The sequence below is a fragment of the Eumetopias jubatus genome, unplaced genomic scaffold (assembly GCF_037043125.1).
Source record: "Eumetopias jubatus isolate StellerSeaLion01/CBP00866 unplaced genomic scaffold, mEumJub1_p1.0 scaffold_15, whole genome shotgun sequence".
NCBI lineage: Eukaryota > Metazoa > Chordata > Mammalia > Carnivora > Otariidae > Eumetopias > Eumetopias jubatus.
In genome coordinates this window covers 94,884,935-94,900,627 of record NW_028274821.1, presented here as the reverse complement: position 1 = coordinate 94,900,627, position 15,693 = coordinate 94,884,935, and the positions used below count along the sequence as shown (strand labels likewise).

The 15,693-nt window shown below is 46.3% G+C and overlaps 1 protein-coding gene across 7 annotated transcripts in view; it reads right to left on the bottom strand.

Annotated features, from left to right (window-relative positions):
* Positions 1-15,693, bottom strand: part of EHMT1 (euchromatic histone lysine methyltransferase 1) — a 137,630-nt gene that overhangs the window by 49,858 nt on the left and 72,079 nt on the right. For 5 of the 7 annotated variants that reach the window (XM_088019236.1, XM_088019237.1, XM_088019232.1 and 2 more), the window contains 5 exons: positions 13,447-13,627; positions 10,938-11,095; positions 10,419-10,610; positions 3,021-3,098; positions 1,395-1,515 (listed from right to left, as the gene is read on the bottom strand). In XM_088019236.1, coding sequence (XP_087875362.1) covers positions 1,395-1,515; positions 3,021-3,098; positions 10,419-10,610; positions 10,938-11,095; positions 13,447-13,627 — 730 coding nt within the window. The remainder of the gene's footprint in view (positions 1-1,394; positions 1,516-3,020; positions 3,099-10,418; positions 10,611-10,937; positions 11,096-13,446; positions 13,628-15,693) is intronic. The other 2 variants (XM_088019234.1, XM_088019235.1) reach the window with 2 other exon arrangements.

Here is a 15,693-nt window from a genome sequence, read left to right as displayed (position 1 = left end):
TTAGTAAAAGATTCCTGGGATCATAAAAAGCAGGAATTTTAAAAGAAAATAATTCATAAATTAGACTTCAACAAATTTTTTTAAGCTTTTACTAGGCACACAAATGCGCAAAATGTGTACATAATCAAAGACTTGTATCCGAAATCTTGCAGGAACTCTTCCAAGTCAGTGAGAAAGTATACAATCTGATTTTTAAATGGGCAAAACAGAGGACCCTTTACCAAGGAAGACACACAAGGCCATGGTGTGCAGCCTCACTACTCAACGAGGTGAACACACACTGAAGGCACGGTGAGGCCTGCGGTGCCCCAGCAGCACTGGGACCAGAGACCGACCCTGATGAGTGTCGCAAGGACACAGAGGTGCAGAGCTCTTGTGCCGCTGTGGGAACGTGAAAGAGAGAGGGCGGTACTCCGGTCTCTGGCTGAAAACCTCTTGGCAGTTCCCTAAAGTCAGACATATAGCATACAGCTCAGCTAGTCCACTCCTAAATATTTACCGGAGATAAGTGAAAGTGTCTGATCAATGAAGACTGTATACAAATGTAAGAAACAAACACAGGAAAGAGCCCAAACGTCCATCAACAGGTGAAGAATGAACCACGGAATCGTTCCTGGCCAACGATCCACTGGTACTACAACGTGGATGACTCAAAGACAGACAGGGGAAGGGTACCTCCCCAATCATCCACTCAAATGAAGTCCTACACAGTGCTAACCAATCTGCAGACAGAGTGTAGAGCAGAGGCGCCTAGGGATGGGGAGGGCTGGCTGGGGAGAGGGAAAGGCCACCAAGTGGCAGCAGGAGCATTCACGACATAACTGTGGCGGAGGTCTCGTGGTCATACACGCGTGAAAACTCACCACCTTGTACCTGAATCACGTGCACTATATCACATGCCAAATCTTCTGCAACAAAGCTATCAGAAGTGACCCCTGGCCCACTAGGCTTGCTCACCTTCTGGATTTCAGGGTCATTTCCTTCCCTGAATCCCCTTTAACAAAATTACTTCCAGAACAGGGGAATCTGACCAAACGGCTGAAAGCCACTGTGTGGACCTAGGCACTGCCCACACCTTACACCAAGGGTAGCCACGGTAACCATACAATGTTCAGAAGCCACAGATTCCTGGTCACACAGGGAAGAAGATGAATAATCCCAATTAGCTCAACACTCAACAATGAAACCAGTATTAAGGGAGATTTGCCAGAAGGAAGCCACCTGAGGATCACCTGAGTGTCTCTAATGAAGTTCATACTCTTTTTCCCCCCTTAAAACAGTAGAGCCCCTTTTCCAAATGAAATCCTACACAGAACCCCAACCCCACCCCCGGACGGCCTCCCATGAGCCCATTTCCCACCCAGACAGTCCTCGAATGTGGACACCACATTTACCCAGCACACCGCTTTGCTTCTTTTTATTTCTCCGCCTCCGTTTCCTAGCCGGCTTGATCCAAGGGCTGTCAGGCTTTCCTTTCCTCTTGAGAAACTTCTTCTTGATACTGGATTCAGAACTCTGAGAGCCAAAGGGGCAGGAATAGAAAAAGCAAAGCATGGGAGCTCCTGAAAGCAAAAGGTACTAGAAGTTTTATTTCCTTGCAAAATAAAATACCTGCTATATCTTGGTTCTTCAACTAGAAGATTAATTTCACTTTCAGACATTTTTCTGGTCCCATTCTTAAAAATACTCATGTTTTCCCCTAAATCACACTAAGTTGTTATTTTACAGGAAAAAAAAAAAAGAAAAGCCAAGAACATTTAAATGGAATTTATAAATCTTACTCAAATTTGGCACAAAAAAGAATGAGAAAGTTCTAGTCAGGAACTAAATAAATAAATAAGCTCAGGGAGAGAATCCACTTTTAATCATATGCATCCATTCATTCTGCTCATGAGAAAAGGAACAATGAATGCCTCAATCTGCTTCAGAATCTATGTCCACATTAATTATCTACATGGAGAACAAGGAAAGAAGTTATAATTAATTTACCATATTTTAAGATTTTTATGACCATCTATTTCTAAAATCTAAGATGCAGGAAGGGCATCTACAAAGAGACACAGAGCAAGAATTGCCACCACCTTCAACTGGTCTACAAGGAGAATCACATAACCCCTGCTCCCTAGGGATACAGAGAGAGATGCTAGAAAGGAGGAGATACACCAGGTGCGGTGCTGGGTGCCCAGTTCTGACTGCGGTGGCCCGCCAGCACACACAGGCTCCTCTGCTGCCCCACCAGTGGCCCAATGCACCCTGCACTCCATTTCCTCTGCCTCACCCCTGCCCTCCTTACTGCAAAATTTCAGACCCAACTTCCTCAAGCACTGCCCCCAAGCTCACTATCGCTTCAACCTGCCATTCCAGACAAAGGGCAGCTTATCACCAAACCCAACTGTCCCTTCCAAGTCCTCATCTTATCTACCCACACAATACACCAATGCCAGGGACCAATGTCTCCCTCTTGGGAGCACTTCTCAGCTCACAGGACCCTCCCGTCTCACATCAACTCCTCCTCCTCTGCTTCAAGCTCACCTGTTGGGTGCTTTCTGGGCCCCATCCTGAGGCTTGTGCTCTTCCCCATCTCCAAGCCCCTGCTCCCCCATTCCCACAGACCCAGTGCCCCCGCCCTCTGACCGCTTGCCTCCCTGTGACAACCAGCCCACAAAAGGGACTGCTGGCTCTAATCCTGAGACACCTCAAATCCTTCTCTCTCACACTGGTCACAGGGCAGAATCACGGCCACTGTCCTTGCTGCCAAGTCCTACCCATTCTACCCTCACACACCAAAGCCCCGACCTCCCTCCCCTAGCCCTGCCTGCCCGATGAGGGTCTCCTTTGGCTCTCTTCTCAGATGTCCTTCTCATCTCCTTCCCAAGGTCTGGGACGAGATCTGCCATCACGGCCCCAGATTCCAAGCACACACTTGCAATGACAGCTGAGTGAAGGCTGGACAGACTACAGAGCCTCCTGCTTCCCTCTGCCACCGAACACAAAGTCAGAGTGTGGGGCTGGGGTTTTACCAGATCGGACTCATCTCCATCCTCGTCTTCCTCCCCGGTGCCAGCTGACTCCTGCTCCTCTTCAGACTCGCCGTCCGTCTGGCCAGCCGCACAACAAGCCGAAGAGAAAACACATCTAATGAGACCCTTCAGGGGAGGTGACTCGATAAAAACACATATTACTGGACACACTGGCCATCAGCGCTGGAGATGCACGTGCACAGGCCGGGGGGTGGAGATGACACCGGTGCGGTGTCCATGAAGTGTGACCGGTACCAGCTCCGAGTCCTGCCTGATCCCTGCCCAAGAGCCTGTCCCAGGTGGGCCGCTCCTCTGCCGTAGTTCTGTACTGATCTGGAAGGCAGCCCCCCGGCACGTAAGAGCCCATCATCTGTATGCTGGAGACTAGTGCACTTGACGCATTTTGTGTGTAGTAGAATTCAATTAAAAAGTAACAAAATACATAGTAAAAAGATTTCCAGAGGCCAAAAAATAATACAAAATGCAAAACCTACCCTTTAAACCCACCCAAGAGCCCAGTTCAGCCCCCAGGACCATCACGCTAGTGCTGCTCACACTCCTTCCAGCCAATGTTTGGCACGAATGGGCCTGAATACAGAAGCATGATTCTGCCTGCTGGCTGGCAGAACACCAAACACAATTTTGTGAATGAAACTTTCTTCTAATTAAAAATATATTTTGGAATTATTTCCATATCAAGGCAATATAGGTACCTCATTATTTTTTTTTTTTTTTGCTGTATTTATCTTTTCTATCCACACAGGTAATACATGAATACATTTTCAATGCAAAAACACTAAAATATATGGGTATCCATTCACCCCTTCTCCACCTACCCCCTGAGGCAGGGATGTGGTCACACACACCCTCAGCCTGGCTCTTTGTGGGGTTGCACCCAGTAACTTCCCCATTCCCTAATCGAGGCACACCCTTATCAGTTTCACACTGAGGCTGCGTTTTACACAAACTAAGATCCCCCAGGACAAACCAACAGACACACACTCCTCTTTACAAATGTGGAGTTCAAGACTGCTGCCATCAGCAATGCCCACAAAGGCACAACCAGCCCTCCAAAGGGGTTGCACAATCACTTTGGTCTTCATTCCCCAAGTATACAAGGAACTGAGCAACTTCCATAACTTCACATACTTTTCTACTTCTTCCACTTTGTCTCATGTGACCAAACCCTCAGTCCCTATTGCTACTGTTAAATATGTTATAAAAATTTTCCCTATCAAGTGAAGCTTTGCTTCTGGTCTTTCTTATTATACAAAAATATTGAGACTTTATCTGGACAAATCAAACCTCTCCATCTTTCTCTTTGTCGTTTCTGGATCTCTGTCTGGCACTAGAAGGCCTTCCTTATTTGAGATTAGAAAAACAGTTTCTAACATTTTCTTCCACAGTTCGGTATTTTATGTTGACACTCTAAAGCTTCTGTAATTTACTTTTTTAAATAACAACTTTACTGAAATATAATTTATCTACTCTAAAATTCATACTTTTAAAGTGTACAATTCAGGGGCACCTGTGTAGCTCAGTCAGTTAAGTGTCCGACTTTTTTTTTTTTTTTTTTAAGATTTTATTTATTTGACAGAGAGAGACACAGCGAGAAAGGGAACACAAGCAGGGGGAGTGGGAGAGGGAGAAGCAGGCTTCCCGATGAGCAGGGAGCCCGATGCGAGGCTCCATCCTGTGACTCCAGGAATCGTGATCTGAGCCGAAGGCAGACACTTAACGACTGAGCCACCCAGGTGCCCCTAAGTGTCCGACTCTTGATTTCAGCTCAGGTCATGATCTCACGGTTGTGGAATCAAGCCCTGGGTCAGGCTCCATGCTCGGCGCAGAGTCTGCTTGAGATTCTCTCTCTACCCCACCCCTCCCTCCGCTCACTCTCTCTTTCCAATAAAATCTTTAAAAAAAAAAAAAAAAGTGTACAATTCAGTGTTTTAGTATATTCCGAGTAGTGCAACCATCACCACTATCCAATTCCAGAATAGAATTTACGCTTCCTATGTGACATGATGCAAGAGTTCCCCTCTATTTTTCCCCCAGAAGATCAATTGTCCCAATAACATTTACTGAAAAGTTCATGATCCCTTGACCACAAAAAACCCATCCTTAAAAAATAAACAAAAATTAAAACCCCATCCTTACAGTAAACTGTATGTTCACATACAAATAGGTTTGTTATGGATTTCCTGTTCCACTCACTCAATGCTTTCCCATTCCTGCACAAATCCCCATTTAATCACTCTTCAGTAGTTCTAACTGCTGTTTTTTCTCCCTGTGCTTGCTGCACACAATTCCCACATCAGCTATTCTACAGAAAGTCCTCTGAGGATCTTGATGAGAACTATTCTGGACTTATAGGCAATGTGGGGAGGATGAAACAATGATCTTCTCATTCAGACAAGTAACCGGCCTTCCCTCAAACAAGGAGTCTTCCCTCAGGCAAACAAGAGATCTTCCCTCAGACAAAGAGCAGGTCTTCCCTCAAACAAGGGGTCTTCCCCTCAGACAAACAAGGGGTCTTCCCTCAGATAAACAGCAGGTCTTCCCTCAGATAAACAAGGAGTCTTCACTCAGGCAAACAAGAGGTCTTCCCTCAGACAAACAAGGAGTCTTCCCTCAGATAAACAGCAGGTCTTCCCTCAGATAAACAAGGGGTCTTCACTTAGGCGAACAAGAGGTCTTCCCTCAAACAAGGGGTCTTCCCTCAGATAAACAAGGGGTCTTCACTTAGGCGAACAAGAGGTCTTCCCTCAAACAAGGGGTCTTCCCTCAGATAAACAAGGGGTCTTCACTCAGGCAAACAAGAGGTCTTCCCTCAGACAAAGAGTCTTCCCTCAGTCAAACAAGGGTCTTCCTTCAGACAAACAAGAGGTCTTCCCTCACCCAAACAAGGGGTCTTCCCTTAGACAAAAAGAGCAGATCTTCCCTCAGATACACAAGGAGTCTTCCCTCAGATAAACAGCAGGTCTTCCCTCAGATAAACAAGGGGTTTTCACTCAAGCAAACAAGAGGTCTTCCCTCAAAGAGTCTTCCCTCAGTCAAACACGGGTCTTCCTTCAGACAAAAAAGAGGTTTTCCCTCAGACAAACAGCAGCTTTTCCCTCAGACATACAAGGGGTCTTCCTTCAGACAAAGAGCGGGTCTTCCCTCAGTCAAACAAGAGGTCTTCTCTCAGACAAACAGCAGGTCCTCCCTAGCTAAACATCAGGTTTTCCCTCAGACAAACAAGGGGTCTTCCCTCAGACAAAGAACAGGTCTTCCCTCAGATAAACAAGGGGTCTTCACTTAGGCAAATAAAAGGTTTTCCCTCAGGCAAACAAGGGGTCTTCACTCTGGCAAATAAGAGGTCTTCCCTCAGGAAAACCATGGCTTTTTTCTCAGACAAGTAATAGGTCTTAACGTGAACTTATGTCTCCTTTCCAACCTCCTTCAGGAAAGTTTCAGTTTTCTCTTCTAGGGAATTGACATTTCCTATTAAATTTATTGCTAAGTACCCTTGTGGTATTAAAGACTTGCAGCTAAGTTTTAGGTGTGATACTGTGATTTTTGCTTTTAGAGTCCTTTTCTTTTAAAGATCCATATGGAAATATCTGCTTCGAGACAACCCACATGTGGGGCGCCTGGGTGGCTCAGTTCATTAAGCAACTGCCTTTGGCTCAGATCATGATCCCGGGGTCCTGGGATGGAGTCTCGCACCGGGCTCCCCCTGCTCTGCAGGGAGAGCCTGCTTCTCCCTCTGCCTCTGCCTGCCACCCCCCTGCTTGTTCTCTCTCTCTCTGTGTCAAATAAATAAAATCTTAAAAAAAAAAAAAAAAAGACAATCCATGTGTGGATAAGCAAGACTGGCCAAGTGTTAACAATTGTTCACTATTATCTATATGTTGGCATAGCTTGACATTTTCTATTAGAAAAGTCAAAAAATAGCCCTAGGCATTATTGCTATTATTGATACTGTTGTCATTACATTTTCTAACTGGCTATTGCAGCTACACAAGAAAAGGAATGGTTTTATGTCTTGATCACATTTAAGTTCAGCTCACTAGCTATAATAGTTCCTCAGATGATTTTCTTGAATTTTTTAAGACAGATGATTATATTCTTGGCAAACTCTTCTCCCTTGTCCTTTTAAATATTAATGTTTCCTTCTGGTTCTCATTTTACAGCATCACAGCAAGAATAATCAACAATGCAGCGCTCATGTTAGGAGAGAAAGGAGCAATCCCTCCCTCTTTTTATTACTGACATTAGAAATGTCTTAAAATGTTCCCCACTAAGTAACTCTTTTTGAGGGGGGGTAGGATTCTGATATCTTTAGTCAGGTTTATTTAATATAAGCTATCTTTAAATACCACTGGGTAATTTGTATTTTAAAAAGATTAAGCCTGGGTGGCTCAGTTGGTTAAGCATCTGCTTTTGGCTCAGGTCATGATCCCAGGGTCCTGGGATTGAGCCCTGTGTGGGGTCCCTGCTCAGTGGGGAGCCTGCTTCTCCCTCTCCCTCTGCCCCCCAGCTTGTGCTCTATCTCAAATAAATCTTAAAAAAAAAAAAAAAAAAAAAGAAGGCACCCAAATGGCAAATTAACATGTAAAAAAAGTACCCAACCTTCTCGGAAGTCAGGGAAATGTGAATCAGAACTATAATGCAACATCAGTACACTCGCTGGCTGGGCAATACCAAGTGTATCAAGCTAGTGCGACAGACGGACGCGCGGGCGCGCACGGCTGAGAGCGGGAGAGCGGCACGGCTATGCCCGCCACTGGCCACATGGCATGGCAATCCCAGTATGGGTGTGCCCCCCACGGACGGACACAAAGGAATGCTCACAGCAATGTCATCTGTAAAGGCCCCAACTGGGAACAGCCCAAATGTCCATCAACAGTGGAATGGATACATAAATTTGAACAGTCATCCAATGAAATACTGTACCGTAGTGGCTCTTGAACATTCTGGTCTCAGAAACCCTTCATTCTATTAAAAATTACTGGGAATGGCAAAGCACTTTTGTTGATGTGTGTTACGTCTACTAACGTTTACTACTGTACAAACTTAAACAGAAATGTTTAAACCACAATGTAACTCCAATGAGTGAGAGGTAAAACAGTAAATACTGTCTTAGCATTATGACAATTAACAGTTTTGACCCCATGGACCCTTTGAATGGGTCCCCTCTGAAAGAGGCCCCTCAGACCACTTTATAATCCACCACTGCATAACAATGAAAATGAATGAATAATATAAACTTCACAAATGTAATACTGAGTAAAACAAGTCACACTCTGAAAGAGGAAAACATATGCATGATCCCATTTACATGAAACACAGAAACCAATTCTGCAGGGACTGGAAGGGCCCACAGGGGAGGCTGGGACAACTCAGGCCTGTGAGCTGGGTGGCAGTGCACAGGTGCAGTCACTCTGATCAGTGAACTGTTCCTTGTCACAGCTGAAATCATGAAGTCATCCCCCAAGTCCAAAAAACATACAGCTGAACTTTATAAAATGCTAGTTTTTCTCATTTAATCTATTAATGTAGTAAGTCTTATCAATAGGTTTCCTGTAATAAACCAGTGTCTTCCCGGGAAGCCCTACCTTCTTTATGATCGCTATTATGCAAAGATACAGCTGTGTCTAACCAATACTGTTTCAGGATTGAAAGTGAGTTTGGCCTCAGAAGGAGCTAGTGTCCATTCCCATCTTTCTTTATTCTCTGAAGCAGTTCACGTAATAAACCCATTACTGTTTATCATTATTGCTGACTTATTTAGATTTGTTCCTGTTATCTTATTTCGTTTTCCATTTGGCCACACTGTCCTTGCAATTCTACTTTTACTTGTTTCTTGATTCTTTTTGTTGGCTTGCTATCCGTTTAATTCTTTCCTTTATACCAATGTATAGAGTTATTCAGTATTACGCAGCATCCAGATTCTCTCTGGAAGAGGAGAATCCAGAAACAGAGTCAGCTCTGTATGCCATAGGATGTTCAATAAAGGTGACATTTTAAATCATCAGGGGAAAGAAACGTCAGTCAATAAATGGTGCTCACATAATGTGGCTAACCATTTTGAGGGAAGCCATGGGACCCTGACCTCACATTTTGCCTAAAAAGCTTTACTGAGATAGAATTCATATACCATAAAATACACCCATTTTGAGTATATCTACCTCATATTTTATCCCAAAACAAATGTACATGAATCAAGTACTTATACATAAAGAATGAAACCAATGAAGTATAAGAAGACAGCTTACACCAATTTATTCAAAATCACCAGTGAAAGAGAATGCTTATCATATTTAGAACCCAGAAATCATAAATAGACTATTACCCGTGGCTTCTGACACATGATAAGACACCCCCCCAAAACTCTGAGAGCTGGAAGAAAAGGCTGTACCTACAGCGGCACAGCACTTTGACTCAAAATGTAAGAAGTCAATCCACAAAATTATACATTTCAAACAGGTCACTATTTCAATGAACTCACCTGGAACTTCTCTGCCTACCATTAGTTTTAGAAGACCTCATCAGAAAAAAAGAAAAAGAAGAAGAAGAAGACCTCATCAGACACAAAGGCCCATCTTATATAAAGATGGTCCAAAATTCTCTCAAAAAAAGTATGATACAAAAAACAGTCCAATCACACCCATCTCCAACCAACCACCTGATTCTCAACTCCTCCTACTCCTCCTCACCTACTTCATCCCCCTCCGAACTAAGAGCATAAACACACACCCAGATGTCACCATCTACTCAGGAACTGTGTTCTACTCAGGTCTGCACCTAGTACCCCTGAAGACCCTGCCCAGGGCTGAGCCCCCAGGGCCACCTGCAGACAGTGACTTGTGATTGAGCCAGCACCTGCCCCCTCCCAGAGCACATCCTCGGGTAGACATGAGTGAACTGTGTGTGATGAGGACACACCTGGCACACCGAGATACACCTGGTGTGAGCAGACTGCACATAACCGCTCTGCAGGTCCAGTCAGCAGCCCCGGAAGCTCACTCCAACCAGGAGGAAGAGTCCTTCCCAGTGTCAGGGCCTCACGTGCAGGAGGCCTGCACCTGTGGTGTGCCTAGGACTGAGCAAGGTCAGTCACACCAAGGCCAGTGACAAGCAGCTGCCACTGGCACGCAGTCAGCCCTCAGTGTATTCCTGTCCATCTGGAACCTACACAGGCTCCAGATGTTTACTTCAAAGAGTGCTGTACAAGACGGCAACCACTCCTCTGATGAAAATAAATCTAAAACTTCAAGATAAACAGAATGCAAACACCCAAGTCAGAAAGAAAGAGGGAAATGACTGGGGCCGAGGAGGGCCAGACCGCCCCTCACAGGACCAATGACCCATCATCTGTAGTCCCTCCCCGAGGGGGTGAAAAAGGCCTACCTTCTGGGTGCGGTCGGTTTCTGACACACTTCCCCCCTTAGAGGTCCTGCTGTCCTCTGTGGGAAATGCAGCAGCCTGCTCGGCCCCCTGGTCCTCTTCCTCATCAAGCTCCTCCGACTCGTCTTCCTCTGAGTCCAGCTCCAAGCTTTCCCCATTCACGTGAAGGGTGCTGGCGCCCAGGTCCTTGTCGCCCTGGAACACGGGAAAGAGCACACTGTCACGAAGAACACCAGCATCGGGAGCAATCTGCCAACTCCTGCCAGGGCATGGCCTGCAAGGAGGGATGCAGCGACTCTGCCACTGGGGGAAGAGCCAGGAAAGGGTGAGGGATGAGGGGTCAGGGAGAAATGGGAAGGAGGCTGTGCCCCAGAACGAGGCACCTCAGAGCCTGGGTTCCTTCAAAAGGGACCGAGGTCATCAAATTACGGACAACCTCACGTGGTGCTCTTGTGGTCAGAGAGGTCCTGACACAAACGTGGATTTCCAAGCACACGTGCAAACAACGCAGGCATGCCTTACCTTGGAACCCACAGTGGAATGAGTTATACTCTTAAACATCTCAATCACCGTCCTCTGTTTTAATACTTTGGTCTTTTTCTTAGGAACCAGGCTATAGGTTCCCATTCTTCGTTTTTTCTTCCGAGATACTGCAGCTGCTAAAACAAAAGGCAAGCAAGCTAAAAAAAAAAAAAAGTCAAAAGGGGACAAGAAAGGAAAAGAAATACCATTCAAATGTTTTTTAAAGGTAGGTGATAATTCACAAAATCCGATTACCAAAATCATCAGCATGCCACAACAGTGACAGGCATTTCTTACTTGTCCTAAGTTGCACAGAGAAAACTGACAGTACCTTACAGATCATTTGCTTTACTCACAATAGAACACTAAGCTGTGTGGACGGCCAACATGATCACCCTGCTGTAAGCAGGAGAAGTGCAAGGGAGAACCCACCGATCACCAGAAGCAGGGCCCTGGAGCACCTCCCACACCCAGTCCCCTGTCTTGGGACGGTCCTGTCCCCAGGAACAGTGTGGCTGCGAGAGTGAGGCTGAGGAGGAACAGCAGCCTCACTGCCAGTCACTGGGGATAGGCCCCATCTGTCTGCCTGACAGACTTCTCACCCACGACAAGGAGTAAATTGCACAGTCTCTACATGTGTCCACCTCTAAAGTAAGTGGTAGCCATGCAACACTGGCCAGTCTGTCCTCTCCTGGACCCTTTCCCCAGCACCTTCCACCTCGCCCAGCAGTTCACTGAGGGGACTGAGCGGAAAGAAATCCTTGAAGCAAACTATGCAGGTACAAAAGGTCAAGGAAGGCACAGGACAGGAAAAAGCAAACAGCTGGGGGGTCTGGGGTTTCCAGACAAGCTGGGGCTCCTAGGGACTCAGGGCTCTCGACCCTGTTCTAGATAAAGCAGCTCCAGGTTGACTGGCTTTATAGAATGAGGCTCTCTATAATATTTTATTTTTTAAAAAGTTCCAGGGTTTTAAAAAAATCTGAAAACACTTAACAGAGGCACTGTACTAAAGGGCTGGAGAACCTATGCTCCATTCCGTTCTCACTCTACAAAGTGGAAGAAAAGAGCGCTGGAAGAGCATGCATGAGCATGAACTACACCATGACAAGGGCCACACAGACATCCCCGTGAGCACGTGGTACCGAGGACACCAGGTGTGCCTCAGCCCCAGGTTACATCTAGGACAATCACACACGCAGCCCTGCACCGTGTTCACTGGGGTGGCTCTGAGCACAATGAATGGTCACGAGGAAATGCAGTTCTGTCCATCTCATACGAGAACGGGGTGACTGGGCGCCATGCAGGGGTGTGCCCAGGCTGGGATGCGCATCCTGTACAGTCACAGGATGGAGAGTAGGAGGCGCTTTGCAGCCCCTCAGTGAGTCTGTGTGGCCTTCCTGTTTGTGTTGCGGCAGGACAGGGAGCTAATAGAACCTCTGGGGCCATGACCACAGTAATTTAAAATCCTAATAGAGATGACCTGAAATCTAAACTCGAATGAGCTGGCTCCAACACTCCCCCCACCCCGCAAGGGAAGACAGCAGGGCAGGGCAGAGGAAGGAGTGAGGTTTGAAGAAAGCAGACCAAGGTGGTCTGGAACCTGGACACAGTCACGGAGGGCTGTGTCCACACAAGCCCTGTCCATCCCAAGACACCTGACCAGCAGGTAGGCTTTCTGTATTTCCCACAACTCTGAAAGGTGCACCAGCAATTCTGTAATAAGGCAAAGCGGCTGTGATGACGCTTCCCTAGGAAGAAAGAGACACTTGCAGGCATGGAAGTTGTGATTTTGGGTACCCTGCCTGGGAGGTGACACCACCAGGAGTGCTTGGCCTGCATGAAGACGCCACAGAAAGGGCCTTTCTGCACTGGGGACAGTCACCTCATCTCTGGAGGAACTGTGGGTATCTTAGAGGCTCCAGAGGGAGGCCCCTCGCTTGAGATGCCCCCACCCCAGCATCCTCCCTGTGGGGCCACTCATGCAGCTCCACCTCCCGCAAAGGCCCCAACAAGGGATCAAATGTTCACCCATCCCCTCAACTGACCGTGAAGAGAAGCAAGCTCAAAAGATCGAGAAACACCCAGGGAAAGTGGCTGGTAACAGAACCAAACCATCCTTCTCCACAACCTTAACTCAAAGGTCTCCACAATACGCTGTGTGTTTCCAACAGCACTTAATTTATAAACAGAGGGAAGTCCTCAAATCTAGAGTCTTCTACCCTATTAGAACAAGGGAACAAGACTTAATGAAAACAATCTTCATTTTGAGTTTGACAAGCGTAGGAAGCAATGCAGGGATTAGTCAAGTTTTTAGAACAGAGGTCTGACATTCCTCTGCAGGTCTACAGGTGAGCACAGAAGGGCCATGACTCCGACTGCCGCTCATCTAGAGTACACACGCACTTAGTCAACACGCTTCTAGTTCGGCAAGATGCAGGGTCGTAACACGCCATCAGAAAGCACGTAATGCGCAATCAGAGCAAAGACAGTTGTTGGGTCCCCCTATTACCTGTCTGTGACTTTGTGGTGGCCACGTAGCACTGGTTTTGAGGTAGTGACTGATGGAGGGGTGGGAAGGGGGGTAAAAGCTGCTGTCGTCCAAAATCAGAAAGATTTTTGTTGATCTCCTCTTTTGGCTCCTCCTGATCTCGAGCTTCTTGAACTTCTCTGGGATCCTTACTGGCTGCATGCTTCAAAACAAAGACAATTAATAACTGTAATTACACACAAGCAGATGGTCACTGAAACAACATGCCCCCAAAATGCAGCTCCTTTCCTCAAAAACTTGCCTTGATCAAGAGAGGAGATAAAAGAGAGAAGACAAAGTACAAAGCCTGCCGTCATCACAGAGCCCCTGGCACTGATGCGCATGTACCCGGCCATCCCTCGGAGGATACAGGCCAGCATCTACAAGCCAAAAACGGCGTTGACAGGGACAGGGAGCAAAAGGAAGCGGCGGCGGCAGTGACCAAATGCGGCACATGAACCCTGAAATAATGTCTACCTGGCCTGCGAACCGATGACTTAGCTAAATGTATTACTAAGGTGCTTTCACAGTCTATCATTTTCACAGCTGCACTGTGCAACACTCCCCCCACAACAGACTACATTTTTAAAGTTTCCTTTTGCTCATAGTTTTACCACTCTCCTAAATCTGTCTTCAGTCTCAGCCTTCCAAGACCCCGGCAGCCCGTAGTACTGTCATTGAAACCCTCATCCCTATTAGCGGTGCTGCCTTCATTCCGGACTGCCTAGACACAACTAACCCTCTCCCCTCCACTGGCTTCCCTAAAATCACCTACAGCCCCGAGACAGTTGGATCTCATATCAAATTCCATTTAACCAAGTTTTATCATACGCACAGTAGGGGCAATCAACAGTGAAGAAACAGGCATCCTTCAATAAATGGTGCTGGGAAAGGGGTATCTCCACATGCAAAAGAATGGAGTTGGACCCTTACCTTACACTGCGTACAAATACTAACTCAGAATGGATCAAAGATCTAAAACTATAAAACTCTAAGGAGGAGGAGGAAAGCTTCATGACATTGAATTTGGCAATGATTTCTGGAGAGGACACCAAAAGCACAGGCAACAAGAACAAAAAACTGATAAATTAGACTTTATCAAAATTAAAAATTTCTGTTCATCAAAGGCCACAATCAATAGAATGAAAAGGCAACCTACAGATCAGGAGAAAATATTTGCAAATCACGTATCTGATAAGGAATTCATATCCAGGATATAAAAAGAACTCCTACAACTCAACAACAAAACAAACAACCTGATTAAAAAATGGGCAAAGCATCTGATCACACATTTCTCCAAAGAAGACATATACTACACACATGAAGAGATGCTCAACATCACTAATCATCAGGAAAATACAAATCAAAACCATAATGAGATATCACCTCATACCATGAGGATAGCGACTATTAAAAACAAAAGAATACAACCCCAGAAAACTGTCAATTATACCCAATTAAAAACAAAATGTTGAAAAGGATGTGGAGAAATTGGAACCATTGTTGGTGGGAATATAAAATGGTGCAGCCGCTGTGGAAATCAGTTTGGCAGTTTCTCAAAAAGCTAAACATAGAATTACCATGTGATCCAGCAATTCCACTTCTGGATATATACCTAAAAGAACTGAAAGCAGATCTTGAAGAGGTATTTGCACACCCGTGCTCACGGCAGCGCTCCTCACAATAGCCAAGGGGTGGAAGCAGCCCCAGCGTCTACTGACAGGTGAATGGACAAGCGAGACATGGTCCGTCCACACCGTGGAACATTATTCAGCCTTAAAAAGAAAGGAATCGTGACACCTGCTACTACGTGGATGAAGCTGGAGGACGTGGTACTGAGTGAGATCAGCCCGGCACAGAAGGACCAATTCCGTATTGAGTGGAAACTCTCAGGAGGCCGGAGGAGTTGGACCCACAGACTCCAGGGGTGGGGGGTGGGGGCTGGGAAGAGGGTTTAATGGGACAGAGTCTAGACTGGGAAGATGAACACGTTCTGGAGACAGATAGAGAGGAGGACCACATAACAGTGTGAAGGCGCTCAACATCCCTGCCCTTAAAAGCGAGCCCACCTGGGAGGGTGGCCTGGATTCCAGCTCTTGGGGCGACAGCCTGGGGGACTTACACTCAGCTCAGTGACCCTGTCTGTCGCTTGGTAGGGAATGTGGTCCAGTCCTGGAGTGCCCTTCCTTCTTCCCCCAACACCACCGTCTTCCCCACCACCTTCACAAT